Raw genomic sequence first — 16,459 nt, forward strand, 5'->3', positions numbered from 1 at the left:
GGGATGGATGACTGATTGTGTCGTAAAGCGCCTTGGGGGTTGTATATCCCTATTTCAAATACAGGCCATTTACCATTTAGTGGATCTACATTGTTGTGACTCATCCTGACCTGGCTGTTGAATTAGATTTTATTATCTAAGATTTAGTGAATGCAAACATTACAAAATTAGAAACCTGAAATGGTTAATGTATCATTAAAGAGATGTTTAAGTAACGCGACTGATACCATTCAGCCTCATGGATTGTGTTGGATTTCTGTTATATATGTGTATGCATGTCTGCATACTCCACCAAAATAATGTAGCTGCACCGCTGTCAGGAGGATGCCAACGCCATCAGGTTGTGTGAGTAATGAAGCGCTGAGGCTGAGTTCAAGTCAAAGGGATCACCTTTACAATATTTTCATGTCTGTCTGAGTGGAGTCAGCTTTTCTGTTGTTTCCTGTAAAAACAGTTCATCAGTTTATGAAACATCAGTATTGCAAGAAACAGAGATTAGGATAAATATGTTTATTTGAAGTTATTTACATGTGGTTAGTGTCGTAAACCCAAAGACAACAGACAGGCCAAACAGAAGGCTTTTATGGGCAGAGGACTCATTAATCTGTCTATGATTCAATTATTAGGTTATAATTTCTGTTTAATTTGCAGTAATAATCTCAAGAAACCACTGTGTTTACAGTCAGTCTGTTGTGGTCTAGACTAAAGACCAAAGCTGAGACCTTTTGAAATCTTTCAAGTTATCAGAGTCTGTAAAGATGTTGTTTGCTTTAAAATGTTTGACAGATGGATTTCTCTGGTCTCCAGACTAAATCAGACTGGCTGTCTCAGTTTCTGCCCAGCTGTTCTGAAGGGTTCAAGATAAAACAAATATGTGTTGCTCCTCCAGCCTTCAACAAGGAGCACTTCTCTTCTGGTGGGGTCCTTCATTGACCTCTAGCCCACAAGACTGTGCCTTCATGCTTCAGTTTATGGTGGGTGGGGTCATCAGAGGGTCTGGTTTTGTCCTCGGGGGTGATGGTGGTGCTGTGGGCTGTTGAAGTGATAGGGCTCATGGCGGTGATGGGTGTGGCATATGACCGGATGTTCAATGCCTTCACTCTGCAGCTCCTCCTGCTTGTGGACTCCTACCAACTTCACCACCAGGTCTTTGATGAAGGTCTGAGAAAGGAACAGAGACCAGAGCAGGTGTCACCAGGGGTGGGAAACCCCATTTCATTTTTGAAGAGAGAGAACACCATCTAAATATAAAATGTCAAAGTAAAATGTGACTAAGTCACATGATGTCGAAGCTTTTAAAAATCCACTAACTGCCCATCAGAATAATAATATTACATATGAAAGCCATCTGTTTGACATAATAGAACAATCCTGGGGTGCCCAAGTAACATGAACTGAATTTGTTTTTATATACAGTGGGTACGGAAAGTATTCAGACCCCTGTCAATTTTTCACTCTTTGTTATATTGCAGGCATTTGCTAAAATCAATGGAATGTTTATGTTTATTTATTTGGCAGACGCTTTTATCCAAAGTGACTTACAATTTATAACCTATAGGGCATGTTGGGATCTGTGGGGGAAACCGGAGTACCCGGAGGCAACCCACGCATGCATGGGGAGAACACACAACTCCACGCAGAAAGGCCGCAGCTGAGTTTTGAACCTGCAACCTTTGTGCTGCGAGGCAACAGTGCTAATCACTGTGCTCCATGCAGCAGAAATTCATGTTTTCCCTGATAATGTACACACAGCACCCCACATTGACAGAAATTTCTGCAGATTTATTAAAAAGACAAACTGAAATATCACATGGTCCTGAGTATTCAGACCCTTTGCTTGAGATGGTCATACACCTTCATTGGAGTCCAGCCATGTTTGATTATACTGATTGGACTTAATTAGGAAAGCCACACACCTGTCTATATAAGACCTTAAAGCTGAATGTCATCTACATATACGTGATAAGAGACATTATGAAAATAATCAATCATCTGTCCAAGAGGGTGTATGTATAGTAGAAGCAAGAGTGGACCCAAAACAGAGCCTTGGGGTACCCCACATAACAGACCGGTAGAATCTGACATGATTTGGTTTATACAGACATTGTAACTTCTGTTAGAAAGGTACAATCTAAACCAGTCTAGAACAGTTCCAGAGATCCCCACTGAGTCACCAAGTCTGTTAATTAAGGTGCTGTGATCAACAGTGTCAAAAGCTGTAGAAAAATCTAACAATACTAACACTGTGAATTCTGCAGCCATCATGATGTCACTGGAAACTTTAAGCAAATATGTTTCTGTTTAATGCTTTTCACAAAAAACTGACTGGAGCTTCTTAAAACTGTTGTGTAGTTCCAGAAAAGTAGTCAGTGTATCTGCCACAACTTTTTCCAATATTTAGAGATAAAGGGCAATGTAGAAATGTGTCTGTAATTTTTAGGCTGAGAGAAGTCCAAACTGTTTTTTAAGGATAGGTTCAACAACTGCGTAATTGAAATCAGGGAACAGTGCCAGATTGTAGTGATATATTAATAAAATCTACAATGCATGGGCCAATTTGGTCAAAAATTTTAACAAACAAAATGGTTGGGATTAGGGATGTCCCTTTCCGATATTGAAATTGGATATCGGCCCAAAAACACTATCAGATTATATCGGACTGAATGAAAAATCTCCTATATTTTAAGTACTTTCCGCTTTAAATTCCATTCCAGCAATTCTATCCAGCAGCGCCCAGGTCCAACATGCAAAGTCCGCGTAATCAGAAGAGTTTGTGCTAGCAAAGTAGCAAGGAACCAAGTCGGCCATGTGGTGGTATTTTTTGATAAAGTCCAAAAGACAGTTTGGCTCAGTGCAACACTTGTCATGCACAAGTTTCCCATGGCGGAACAGAACCGGGGAAGTTTAATGCGTCCAACCTCATCCCGCATTAGAAGCAGGATCACAAAACACTGCATGAGGATTTTCTCTGTGTTTGAATTTGAAACTTTAGAAACTCAACTTGTAGCGGTTGTTCAGTGAACACTATTGTGTTTTTCTCCTTATGTCCCTCACCTCAGCAGTTCACATTTATGCAACTAAAGGTTAATAAAAAATTGGTCAGTTTTTTATACTTACTGGCTTTTGTTTTCTGTTTAATATCACTTGATCAAGTCTTTTATACATCCCACACCATGAAATATGTAAAGTGTGAAATCTGGTTTACGGTGTCAAACAGAACTTTAGAGTTACGTATTTTTGTTTGAGCAAATCAGCTGAGCAAAGTTAGTGGCTGTGGAATTTTTCACCATCTCATTCAAAGATAGTCTGTGATTTTCTAATCTAGTCGATTCCCAAACAGTTGACTAGCCATCTGGCCAAACTGAGCAATGGGGGGAAAGAGCCTTGGTGAGAGAGGTAAAGAAGAACCCAAAGAATCATTGTGGCTGAGCCCCAGAGATGCAGTCAGAAGATGGAAGAAAGTCGACCATCACTGCAGCCCTCCACCAGTTGGGGCTTTATGGCTGAGTGGCCCGTCGGAAGCCTCTCCTCAATGCAAGACACTTAAAAACCTGCATGGAGTTTGCTAAAAGACGCCTGAAGGGCCCAGAGAAGGTGAGAAATAAGATTCTCTGGTCTGATGAGACATATAGAACTTTTTGGCCGTAATTATAAGCTGTATGTATGATGAAAACCAGGCACTGCTCATTACTTGTCCAATACAGTCCCCATAGTGAAGCATGGTGGGGGCAGCATCATTCTGTGGGGGCGTTTTTCAACTGCAGGGACAAGATGAGTGGTTACAATCAAGGGAACGATGAATGCAGCCAAGTACAGGAATATCCTGGACAAGAACCTTCTCCAGAGTGCTCAGGCCCTCAGACTTGGCTGAAGGTTTACCTTCCAACATGACAATGACCCTAAGCAGCTAAAATAATGAAGGAGTGGCTTCATAGCAACTATGTGACTGTTCTTGAATGGCCCAGCCAGAGTCCTGACTTAAACACAGAGCATCTCTGGAGAGACCTAAAAATGGCCGTCCACCAATGTTCACCATCCAATCTGACAGAACTGGAGAAATGAACTGATTTTAGAAAATGGCTGTAATATAACAAAGAGTGAGAAATTGACGGGGGTCTGAATGCATTCAGTATCCTCTGTATTTTCTATAATCTGCCAGTAAGTGACCAGCTGTGGCCAGCAGCAACACAAAGAGATGATCAGACCTGCTGCATCAGTGTCACAACCTGGTGAAATATCACAAACCAGGATGAGATTATGTCAAATTTTCTACGTAAAACAAACTTCAGTGTGGTTTAAATTGGCTTTTCATGGATAGGGTTAGGGTAAGGGTTTGGACCAATTATATTGTTGCTATGTAAAATAGGAATTAGGCAGAAAAAAGAAGAAATTGTGTTGTTTGAATGTTAAAAGGGTCTGCCACAGTGGTAGTAAAAGGCAGGTCATGCTTCTGCTGTCAGTCTGATACTTTTAACAACCTGTGTGCTGCCAAGCTGCCCACATAGCACCGCAGAGCAAACCCTCCGTGGCGTTACCTATAGCTTTCTGAAAGGTAAATTTGAAGCCAAATGGGCGGTTCCCACCACCATTGTCTTGACCGTGTAACTCGTGACTTCACTATCGCCAAATACAAAAGGTGGAGATGAAAGTTCAACATTGGGGATCTGACTCCACCATTGTTCCCAGCTACAAGCTAACTGAAACTAATTTTGTAAAGGATACGCCATCTTCTTTTTTTTCCATTTTAGACGTCTGTATAAAAGTGCAGTATGTGAGAGTATAATGAGAATTTTACTGTGAGAAAATCCCAAAATAGTCTAATGTTTCAGTCATTTTGGAAGAAAGGTTATACTGAAACATATATTCATATTTTATTGCCAGTTATTCTCAATTAATTTGGGTGTAATTTTATTTTGCGTTTATTTGTGATTTTAGTGTAATGCCTTTTTTTGCTTGGAGTGACTCATAGTTTTATTTTTTATTTTTATCTTTAATTTTTTAATTTCTGAAGTTTTATTTATTAGTTTTTGTTATTATTTTTATTTTAAGTCTGTTGTGATTAATTAACTCTGCCATCTTATTCTTTATTGGTTGTGTTGAAGGAGGACCTGCTCAAAAACGAGATGTTACATCCCAAGCACTTAATCCTCCTGAAAATGTCACTGCTCATTAAGGTCCGTCCAAAATTACCGTGGCCCACTCAAAAATGAAAACCTGGCGCCGCGCCTGTTATAAACCTCTGCAAATTGTTGTTCTTCACTTTATCAAACTGAGAGTTTGTACAGCTAATGTCAAGATGTAAAATTATGAATTCAGTTGAGCTCTTCCCTCCCTCCCCCTCCTGTTTCTCCTTGAAACCCGACATCAGCTGTCAGAGAAACAGAAGAGGGAGGGGAAGAAGGAGATAAGGCAAACAGAGTGAGTGCGACGTAGAGAGACCAGACTGGTGTGGAGGTGAACAAAACGGCTGGAAAAGTGTGGGTGTTGAACCCCCCACGGGTATGACGCCCATGCTGGGTGGGCTAAGGCTTTTTGATGTTCTGTGTGTTTTGTTTTGAAAAAGGGAATACCTAAGACTGCTTATAGCTATTTGCATCCCAACCAAAAACACTCTTCAACAAGGTCCTCGTAGATGTCCAGCTGACTAGTGGGATGAACAACCAGTACCTTTCAACAGAGAATATCCACAACTTTTCCTAAACACTTGTATTTTTTATTATGTTATGGGGCAGCAGTAACTCAGGTGGTAGAGCGGGTTGCCTCATGATCGGAGGGTCATGGGTTCGATTCCAGCTCCCGCCAGGGGTATCCTGCTGTTGTGTCCTTGGGCAAGACACTTCACCCAACTTGCCTGTGTTAGTGGTGGTCAGAGGGGCCAACGGCACCAAATGGCAGTCTCGCCTCTGTCAGACCTCCCCAGGGCGGCTGTGGCTACAAGCAGCTTACCATCACTAGCAGTGTGTGAATGTGAGTGTGTGAAAGCGTCTTTGGGTGTCTAGAAAAGTGCTATATAAGTTCAATGCATTATTATTATTATTAAAACCCCATCAGAGGCACAAACTGCTGAGCAGAAAACTATGCACATGCAACCCTAACCCTGGTTTCACAGAACGAGGTGTTCCTGGAACTACAGCAGTTTTATTTCATTTACTGCTAAATATTTCATCATTTCCAGTCTTCTGAGGTAAAATGTGAGATTCTCAGTCTGTTGAGTAACACTGTACCAGATGTGGTCCTGTAGCAACAGCAGAAGTACTCTCTGTCTTTAATCAATCCTGACTGAACATGGACATTAACCAGCCACAGTAGTGTGCTTACTTCTACCTTCTCAGGACATTCAGAGTTCTGCATCTGATAGATGCTGTAAAAACATCTGAAAAGCTTTTGGTCACTCTAAACATAAAGAGCAATATCTGGTTTATGGACTTCTTAGAATGTTTTTTGTGAACAGATCTCACTTCTTTCTGGGTTTGTTCACAGCTTCTCAGTGGGGGGTTTAAAAACGTCCGTCTTTATTTGACTAACTGAGCTGTGTGGATCTCAGAGACTTTGACAAACACCTTCTCCACAGTGGAATGAAAGGGAATGGGTCGTACCACTGCACAGTGAGAAACAGGTCATGTAAAGATCAATTTGAGTGTTTTTATGGTAAAATTCAAATGTGGAATTTTTCTCTTTATAGCTTCAACAAAAATAAAACTACATTTTCATGACGCCCACCACTGCAGTGGAACCTCTAACCAGAAACAGTTGGTGTTACTGGGCTGCAGGAGGAGGAATCAGACGCTGCAGTAGGCGACGCCAGCAGGAACAACACAAGCAGGACAACAGAGCAAAAACTAAATCATCTGGGTGAAACGTAACTTTATATTAAACTCCTGGATCATTATTGTAAAGACATTTCTCTCTGCAAGCGTGCATGTGTGTTTGTGATTACATGTTTAAGTAAAGAAATAACCAAATACCAGGCACACATTCACACATCTAACAGATGGATCATCACTGTGTGACCATTTAGCAGAGACGTACCTCAGTGCTGCTGTTACATTTATGAAGAAGTTCCTGTCAAAGAGGAGAATTGCATGATCGTGTTAGTCACTGAACTCTGATGATGATGATGCAATAAAACACTCTCAGACCCTCCCAGAGTCAGACCAGGGAGAGCACCGTTACCTTTAACTTCTGAACTCTCTCCTCATCAGTTGGCAGGTCGATCAAATCATCAATGTTCACCTCTTCTGGCATGTCACTCTCCTGGGGTCAGCATGTTCACACACAGATGTGGAAAACACACACACACACACACACACACACACACACACACACACACACACACACACATATGCTTTACAATGCTTTAATACTTCCATTGGATGGTAAATGGCCTGTATTTGTATAGCACCTTCTCAGGGTTCTACAACCCCCCAAAGCGCTTCACAACACAATCATTCATCCATTCACACGCTGGTGGAGATGAGCTACGATGTAACTACAGCTGCTCCAAGGGGCGAGGCCTGCCGAACACTGGTGCCACCGGTCCCTCAGACCACCTCCAGCAGGCAAGGCGGGTTAAGTGTACACCACCCCCAAGGGGTCCACACAATTTTGTCTATGCTGAGATTATGAGCCACCAAAGATTATATTTATAAAAAATTACAAAATCCCAGTAACACCCAATAGTATAAATAAAACTCTGCATTTATGTATAAAGTTAATGATGAATTACTTTTAACGCTTGTATGTGTGTTTTAGGGAGGCCTGGCTTGTGCTGGACACAGGTGGTGATAAAGGTTGGGAACCACTGGTCTAAAGTAGTCTGATGTGACGACTGCAGTTTCCCCCAGAAGGGTCTGTTCCTGCAGCCTCACACTGTTGAAAAACAGATCTGGGTCTATGGGCCGTATGAAAGGAAACACATGTCTGACCCAGACGGGGTCTGTGATGGCACGTCTGCAGGTCTGAAAGGACCACCTGTCTGGTCATGATATCAGAGAACATGAAGCTACTGGATCTCTGAGTTGTGATCTGTGTACATCTGCTTGGATTTGGTGATGTTGCAGACTTTACCTCCACATACATCCCTTCAGACTCGGCTGGAAGCTTCTGCACACTTTGGACCAGAGAGGCTGCATAGCAATAAGTATGCAGAAGACAAAAACAATGGCCTCTTCTGTTTAAACAAGCAGTCTTTGTATGAGCTGAGAAAAAGGAACATTAACTCGGCCTTTATCCCCCCCAGGACTGCTCCTCTTCGCTTGTGTCATCTGGTTCGGGTTCTTGGCTCATTCTGGACTGCTCAACGCTTCCATCAGCACTACAGACAGGAACGTCCAAATCTATAAAGTAAGCTACCCCCCCCCCCCCCTTCATTTCCTCTCCCCCCTCAGTCACCCCTTTCCCTGTACCACGATGCCCTTATATGGGCAGAAAACCCTGTCTGATACAGATCTGTGAGCGGGGAAAGCACGCACGTGCACATGCACACCTCCTGACCCAAACTCTAACAGAACCCTCATGCGGGTCTATGTGGAGGGTGATTGCTGTTCCTTTCTGGGGAACCGGACCGACACCTCTCTGGGACTCACCTGACCCCGGTACAGCCGGTCCAGACTCTCGTCGATCCACTTCTCCACGTCGAGCCTCCTCTGCAGCTCCTTCCGGTTGTACTTCACTGTGACCCGGGCGTGTCTCTTCGGTACCGGACCCCCCTGCTCCTCAGGGGAGTCTGGGTCGGATAAATGAAGCTCATCCCGTCCGGTCCGGTCAGCTTCCATCGCTGCTGCCTGTGGTTGTGCAGACTGGAGCTTTTGTTTGGCAGAAGCAGGGAGGAGATGGGAGCTGGGCGGCCCCTCCGGGTCCCGGAGCTCCGGCTGTTGCTGTAAAAAAACGCTTCAGCGCTTTAGTCATGACACTGAACCATCAGCTGGGTCAGAAGAGCTCTGGTGGAGAACAGCTCCAGCTGCAGCACACAAACACAGCGTGTCTTTGCTGTCTTATAACCAAAGACACACGGTAACAAACAGCTGTTACAATGACGTCACCATAACACATCTTGACTTTGATCAGAATGCAGCAGGACCAGACCCAGGAGTGTTCGGCTGCAGGATCCAGACAGAATCTGTGTTCGTCTAATGTGAAAACATGATAATAAACAAAGAAAAGGTCTTTTACTGCAAACATTTCTGAGGCCACATTTTCCCAGATGGACTCAAACACTTTTATGAGAGCAGATTTTGTGACATTAAATAAAATAAAAACGTAATATGTCAACATTTTAATTTTCACATTAGCAGAACCACAGATTGTGTTTACATCTGATCTGTTGCACTGTCTGAATTCCTTTCTGCAAAGCATTCCTGCATCTGGTTCCGCTGCATTCTGATCAAGGCTAAGATGTGATCGCTAATAAGGTTTTTAAACTGGTCAGACCAACATTCTTCAGGATCAGTAACCATGAACGACCAGCTGAGACAGCAAGAAGATCATCTACTGTTTCCAACATCCTAATGGGCTCAAACCGGAGCTGTGGCTGATTAAGCTGTACTCAACCCTGCAGCAGATGGAACATCTGGTCCTTCCTGGGATGCTCCACACGGGTAGAACCTCTCCCACAGTTTTACACTGATGCCGGGAAACAGGAGAGAAAGAATCCGACCCATCATGTCACAGAGTGGCAAACCTCCAGATTAGTGCAAGGGCGCCCCCAAGGGGTGGCCATAGCCACCCCCAGAAAATCCCCCCCCCCCCCCCCCCCCCCGAAAAGCCAGTGTTAACAAATCATATTAATGTTCAGTCAACCCATAAGTTGATCTTGTTTATTCAAGACATAATTGTGAAGCAAAATAAAATATTACAGTTACTGAGTAAATAAATAATCAGAATAAAACAAATTTATATGTTTCTGCTGCTCATCATTTTAAAAAGTTTTTATCTCCGTAGTTTTTTTGTTAACACAGCAACAGGTGAATTCACCTAAAAAATATCTTTTTTAAATTAAATTTGGGATAACATTTTAAATGACTGAAATGAATGTATCTGAAAGGTTTGTGTTTGTAAAATTTAAATTAAATGTTTTTTGCTACGTGCTGTTATTTTAATAATGCAGTACATCGCCACAGGCTGAAGTCCCCCAGAGTCACCACAAGGACCAATTTGGTGTGCCACCCAAAACATTTCTTTGGTCCCATCTGGCCACCCCTATCAAACTTTTCTGGAGGCGCCCCTGATTTAGTGCCGTGTTGTTAGATGTTCTCATGAAGATGATGATAAAACCTTCTCTATCCACAGCCTGTTCACCCGGAGGTCCGACCACATGGAGGAGACACCGTCAGCCTCTGGCTGAACACTGATAGCTACCGACTTCTGCTCCAGACACAGGTAAATTCTCCCAGTTGAACCAGTCTCACCTGTTCACTGGAGACATTAACCTGCTACGATCAGAGTTGTGAAGGTTAGCAGAGCTCGCTGAGGCCAATGAAACAGATCCATTAGTTTGTTCAAATCACTGGAATAATATGGTAAAGGAAGGCAAAGCCAGAGGGACTTGATCCCAGAGCAGCTTTTAAACAAATCTTTTATTCCACACAGCATGATGAACTTAAATAAGATGAATGAAAACATGAAACATAACAGAAACTTTGGCATTAACACAAAATGGCACACACACAACAGAACTCTGACCTGTAACACAACAGTCGACTGTGCTGAACAAGAGCCGCTCCATTCAGCATCGTATAAATATATCTGTACATCTGTGACAATCAAAGTAAAATCACATAAATAAATAATATAAAGAATAAAACATGATGGTGCGCACAATAAGGAAAAAATGATTGAAGGAAGATTGAAAAGCAAAAATAAAAGTCCTGCGTTTTAACAAAAGCAACGAGGCGAAGATGGCGAAGACACGTCTTCTGAGTGTGTTGCATCTTCCTGTTTGGTTTGTGTTGTAGGTCCGATGAACAGCTGGTCATGTTTTCTGTTTCTTTGGGTCTTAAACAGCACAGTCCCATATACTTTAAAAATCATCTTTATGAAAATAGTTCATGTATTGAGCTTTCTGCGTTAGTATCGACGTGCCCATTTGTTCTTCGCTTCACTCTGCATGAAGAGTGAAAAGCAACAAGTGCTGAAATGTTTCTTCCCCTGTTTGATCCTTGATCTTTTCTCCTGGGTTCATCTGAGTCCAGCTCCAGAACCTAGCATGGCCTCGTCCCTCCACATGAAGTCCTGACGCTCCACTCTGGCCAGGCTGCTCTCCACCGGGTTGTGCCGGTACCCGGACCTGCCATCTGGGCATAGGGACAGGCTGAGCCGAGCTGTGCTGTTGCTGATCTTAAACAGGCCGTTTGGACCCAGGAACGCCTCTCTTTCACTGCCCCCCATGTTGTTGACCGTCTCCAAATCATTATAAACAGCAATATCACTCAGCTGCTTCCTGCCCTCCATCCTTCTCCTTCTCCTCCTCAGGAATAAAATACCTGCAACCAGAACCAGCACCAGGACAGCCAGAAGGCAGGAAACAGTGAGGGTGGTGGAAGAGGACTGGGGGGCTTGACGCAAAGCAGGCTTGAAACTGGGCTGGAGAGTGAACTCACAGCTTGGACCCATGAAGCCCTTGGGGCACTGGCATACGGGCCCAGTGAAGTGGGTGAAGCAGGTACCACCATTCTGACACGGGCGGGCGCCGCAGGCGTCTGAGCGCACGCTGCAGTTTTTGCCAGTATATCCCAAGGTGCAGGAGCAGGTGTAGTCATTCACACCGTCTTGGCAGGTTCCAGCGTTCTGGCAAGGACTGGAGGCACAGTCGTCGATGTTAACCTGGCAGTTGGCACCAGTGAAACCCGCCTGACAGCGGCACAAAATACTCTGGCCGAGGTCCAGACAGTCACCTCCTATAGAACAGAGAAACACCAAGCTCAGCATGCTACAGCCAACGGTTGTTCCTGATAACATGTGGGGAAGCTAACAGACAGGAGCCTCGGGGTGGCCTTACACATTTCAGCCACAAGGTGTCACCAGAGGAGAGCGTGCTCACCATTCAGGCAAGGCCTGTTGCTACAGCGATCCAGCTTCTTCTCACAGTTGGATCCGGTGTAACTGGGAGGGCAGCGACAGGTGTATCCTCCGGTCAGTGCTTCCACGCAAGTGCCACCGTTGAAGCAGGGACCGTCTGCGCAGGTCATGGCAATAATCTCACAGTTCTTACCATAAAAGCCCTGTGGGCAGGTGCAGGAGTAGTCGTTCTCCAGGTCCTAGGGAACATTTAGACAGAAGAAAAGTAATTATGAAATTAAGTTTCAGGATTTTAAGTCAGTTCCAGGAGAAGTCCGGTGGAGTCTACAGCTACAACAAACATAATCATCATTCTGATGACTTCCTTTTAGCTGCCAGTGTTCCTGTATTTCTGACTGAAAGTGTCTCAGAAACAACTTAGAGTTTCTGTTGAGACACAAAGGTCCAACATCGAGCCCATCGTTCTGAGGATAGAGTGCACATTTTCTTAAATAGTGACTAATCATCTAGCCCTGATGTAGAGAAGATAACATCTGGTCTTCTAACACTAAATTAAAAGTTGGGAGCCCTTTTATTAGTGACTGAGAATTAAAACTCCCTGCATGGATCTACTACTCACATTACAGCTGCCTCCATTCTTGCAGGGGTTGCTGTCGCACTCGTTGGTTTCCAGCTCACAGTTGGTGCCTCCAAAGCCGGGCCGGCATGTGCAGGTGTAGCTCCCCTGGCCCGTGTTGGTGCAGGTTGCACCATTGGCACAGGGCCTGTGGTTGGTGCAGTAGTTCAGGTCCTGATCACAGAAGAGCCCGCCCCAGCCCTCCTGACAGTTACACTGCCATGGCTGGCTGCACGTCCCATGGAGGCAGCCTGGGTAGCGGACGCATTCATTACAGGAGGGGCTCTGCCAGCCCATGCGACATGTACAGCCCCCAGGGGCCTCGCAGTAGCCATGCTTCTCACTGCAGTCTGCAGAGCAGATGGCTAGAAAAGAGGAGGAGGGGGGGGGGGGGGGTTTGTGAATACAATGGGTACGCCTTCTTATACACACACACACACGCGCGCACAAGCCGCAACCCCACCCCTGTTTGAACCCAGCCCTGCCCCAGACTTCACTATTGGTTAAGTATTAAGCCAAGCAGCTGGCAGGCACAGAGCCGGAGAAAAAATGCTTTCTTTCATCTCCTTTCTATTGTACGCACACACACACACACACACACACACACACACACACACACACACACACACACACACACACACACACACTTTGTGTGTCTAACAGAGGCCACCGTGCTTCTATTATAGTAAAGAAAAAAGGCAGATGAAACAGCCAGACAGAAGCACCATATCTATAGGGGGTCCCTCAGATGAGTACATCTGGTGGTCCTCAACTGCTTCAGATCGAAGCTGTTACATAAAATCTGTTTCCTGTAAACACTCAAACTCAGTTCATGTTTGACAATATGTCATCCCTTGAAGTTCTTGTTTGGCTCCAGTTTTCACCAAGTCCTGAAGTTGGTTTCCACCAAATCAGGACTGAAGTAAAACACACTAACAGTTGTATCAGTTTGATCACATGAGCTGTTCTAAACATGGTAAAGAAGGGTCAGAGTAGCTGGTGTCTCTGGGGCCATTTAGAGGAGGGCGACACCTGGACAGGTCTCCATCACAGAGACACACAACCACTCACACACACACACTCACATGCATGTGAGAGAATGTGTTGTGTGTTGGCATGGGGGAACATGCAGAAAGAAAGGCTGCAGCCAGGATTTGAACCAGCACCTTCTTTCTGCTTGAGGGAAAAAAAATGCACGGTTGCCCAAAGAGGCCTAGCCCCACAGTCAGGGTACCTTGTATCGCGATACTCACGCTCAGAGCAGTAGTTTCCTTTCCAGCCCTCCAGGCAGATGCGGTTCCCCTCCTCGTCGCAGGTGTAATGGCCCAGCGTGTCGTCCCGCGGCCGGCAGTAGTCCGCGCAGCCGTCTCCGAAGTAAAACTCGTCACAGAAGACGTGATAGGAGTAACGCAGCTCGCTCTGCTCGCCGAAGTGCACGTCCTGGGACCAGTCCTCACCGATGGCGAGTCTCCTCCTGGTCGCCAGACGGCTCACGAGGTTGTTCTGATTGTCTGCTAAAAAGAAGCAGGTGGTTGTTTTAGTCAGAGGACTGACTCGGTTCCTGCTGCTGTGTTAGTGAGCCAAGTCTAACCTGTGTACTCTGTGGGGGATTCCGCGTTCCAGGCCTCAATGATCAGCGAGAAGGTTCCCTGCAGCAGAAAATAAAAGGATGAAAGAATGAATGACTGGATGAATGAAGAGACGTGATTTTACGCGCTTTTCCTTTTTTCCTGCATAATAACAATTAACGGTGGTGCGTGCTGGTGCTTTGAAGCTGTGTTTTTATTTACCGGCCATTTAAAATGGAATGGCACCCTGATGGGAGCGCTGCTGGAGATGGATGTGTGATCCGCTCTGATCACGTTGGTGTGTCCGGTACCGAAGGTGCACGGCGGCTCCGCTGAGATGACATCCTCCGGGTGCTTCAGGCAGATCCTGAAGAAGATGTGACAGTCTCTGTGTCTTCTGCAGATGCGCTGCGCCGTGTGGAAGGAGTGAATCTTCAGTTCAAACACACCAGAGGACAAAACCTGCAGCAGCGGAAAGTTCATGAAAACGAGATAATGAGGATCCAGACCTGATCCAGACACGCGCAAACAGAAACCAACTCACCACGTGCACCAAGGCCAAAGCCAGCAGGTATCTCAGGTGTACTTGTGCCATTTCGTTATACGTCTTCTGTCTGAGCCTAACCAGATGTCCTCATTTGCTGCCGCAGAAAAAAATAAATAAAAATTACGCGTTTAAATTATTCTTAGTGAGGACTCCTAACGTTTCATCACTGGGAGATCCGTTATCTTTGTGTGTCCCGAGTCCTCCTGGTACCTTCCTCCTCGCTCCAATCAGCACGCTCCGCGGACTTGTTTGTGTTCTGGTGCGTAAAGGCGCACGGTGCTTTTAAACCCGCTGGCTCGCGTCACCGGCAGATGGGTGGGGTTTGGGGAGCCCCGGGGGAGCAGCCTGACACCCGGGAGCTGCTTGGGGATTCGGACAACCCACATTACATCTGGAGCTAAAGTCGACAGGAATATGCATAACAAGCTGGCGTGGAGATACGTCCTGCAGAAATGCATGACAATTGATGTGGAACACGATAATTATCCGGTTTCAGTTACTATGAAATAAAATAAAAAGACTTAGACTCAATATTTATGTTTATTGTTTATTAAGTATTTATTAATCCAACATTTCCGCTGCCGGCGGTCGGGCCCAGAGTTCTGACACTAGAAGCTCTCATAAAGATTTTTCCGAGGGGGGGGGGGGGGGGGGGGTGGTAGTAGTAATAAAACCATATTGCGCTTCTGACGGTTGTTCAACCCTCCTGCTGCAACAGGGAGGACTTACAGACGCGTGTGAGCGCGTGCGTGTGTAAGAGTGGGGTTTTGGACTATCATGTTGCTTTTGTCTGGAGCTCCAGATAACAGCTGTATGGTAATCAGCGGCACATGCTGCACACAGGGCTCAGGACCCGTGGCTTTTGTCTCCCTACACACACACACACACACACACACACACACACACACACACACACACACACACACACACACACACACACACACACACACACACACACACACACGCACACACACACACACACACACACACACACACACACACCTGCCCAATACACTGTTTACCACGCTGACCAGCTTACCCCTGCCTAGCCCTCTTATTTTAAACAAAGGTGTGTTTAGGTGAGAGTTACCTTACAGAGTTACCAAAGGGTTTGAGACCTTTGTGAAGATCATCAGCAGGATCCCAATGGTTGTAAAATCACAGCGAGGCAGTAAAAGTCTTCAGCATCAATGAGATTATGCGCGTGGCGCTCAGAGTTTGGGTCGCTTGGAGAAACCAAAAGATCTATTGATATTAAAATGAGCAGAGAGGGACGCGTGCCTGAAGCCCCCCACCCCCCCACCCCCCACCCACCCCCGCGCCCACACACACACGCCGCGCGCGCCAAATATCTTGGCACTCTTCCTTGTAGGTGAAGAGTGAAATAGTCTGTGACAAAAAGTCCTTCAACAAAAGGATGAGAAGATATCTGCAGCACCAGAATGGTATGGGGGAATCCCAAAGCTTGTTCAGCCTAGAAACTTAGGGGACTTTTCACCTCTCAAATATCCCTGTGTGTGTATATTTAACTGGATTTATTCATCTTAACAACCAGCAATATTTTATACAGGAAAATCAAGATTAACAAGACTGCCCAAACTTTTGCATCCCATCATTCCTTCACCATGTCCTGGTCTTCCTTTAGGTCTCCTCCTGGTTGGACGTGCCGAGAAAACCTCACAGGAGGTGTCCAGGAGACATCCTAACCTCCAC

At 45.3% G+C, this 16,459-nt stretch overlaps 2 protein-coding genes across 3 annotated transcripts; both read right to left on the bottom strand.

The window, feature by feature from the left end:
* Window positions 1–495: 495 nt before the first annotated feature.
* ppp1r14aa (protein phosphatase 1, regulatory (inhibitor) subunit 14Aa) lies at window positions 496–8,932 on the bottom strand. Its single transcript, XM_015960625.3, has 4 exons — window positions 8,586–8,932; window positions 7,174–7,254; window positions 7,030–7,062; window positions 496–1,161 (listed from the first exon to the last, which is right to left on the bottom strand). Exons 1-4 carry the CDS (start codon window positions 8,772–8,774, stop codon window positions 988–990), a joined length of 477 nt encoding a protein of 158 aa, XP_015816111.1. The 5' UTR covers window positions 8,775–8,932; the 3' UTR covers window positions 496–987.
* Window positions 8,933–10,555: 1,623 nt separating this feature from the next.
* Window positions 10,556–14,998, bottom strand: dlb (deltaB). Of its 2 annotated transcripts, none has more exons than XM_054730466.2 (7): window positions 14,744–14,998; window positions 14,422–14,661; window positions 14,223–14,280; window positions 13,885–14,142; window positions 12,635–12,996; window positions 12,038–12,254; window positions 10,556–11,894 (listed from the first exon to the last, which is right to left on the bottom strand). In XM_054730466.2, exons 1-7 carry the CDS (start codon window positions 14,792–14,794, stop codon window positions 11,176–11,178), a joined length of 1,905 nt encoding a protein of 634 aa, XP_054586441.1. In that variant the 5' UTR covers window positions 14,795–14,998; the 3' UTR covers window positions 10,556–11,175. The 2 variants fall into 2 exon arrangements, with proteins under 2 accessions (XP_054586441.1, XP_015816112.1); XM_015960626.3 differs by having other exon boundaries at window positions 13,885–14,145.
* Window positions 14,999–16,459: the final 1,461 nt, after the last annotated feature.

The sequence above is a fragment of the Nothobranchius furzeri genome, chromosome 10 (assembly GCF_043380555.1).
Source record: "Nothobranchius furzeri strain GRZ-AD chromosome 10, NfurGRZ-RIMD1, whole genome shotgun sequence".
Lineage (NCBI taxonomy): Eukaryota > Metazoa > Chordata > Actinopteri > Cyprinodontiformes > Nothobranchiidae > Nothobranchius > Nothobranchius furzeri.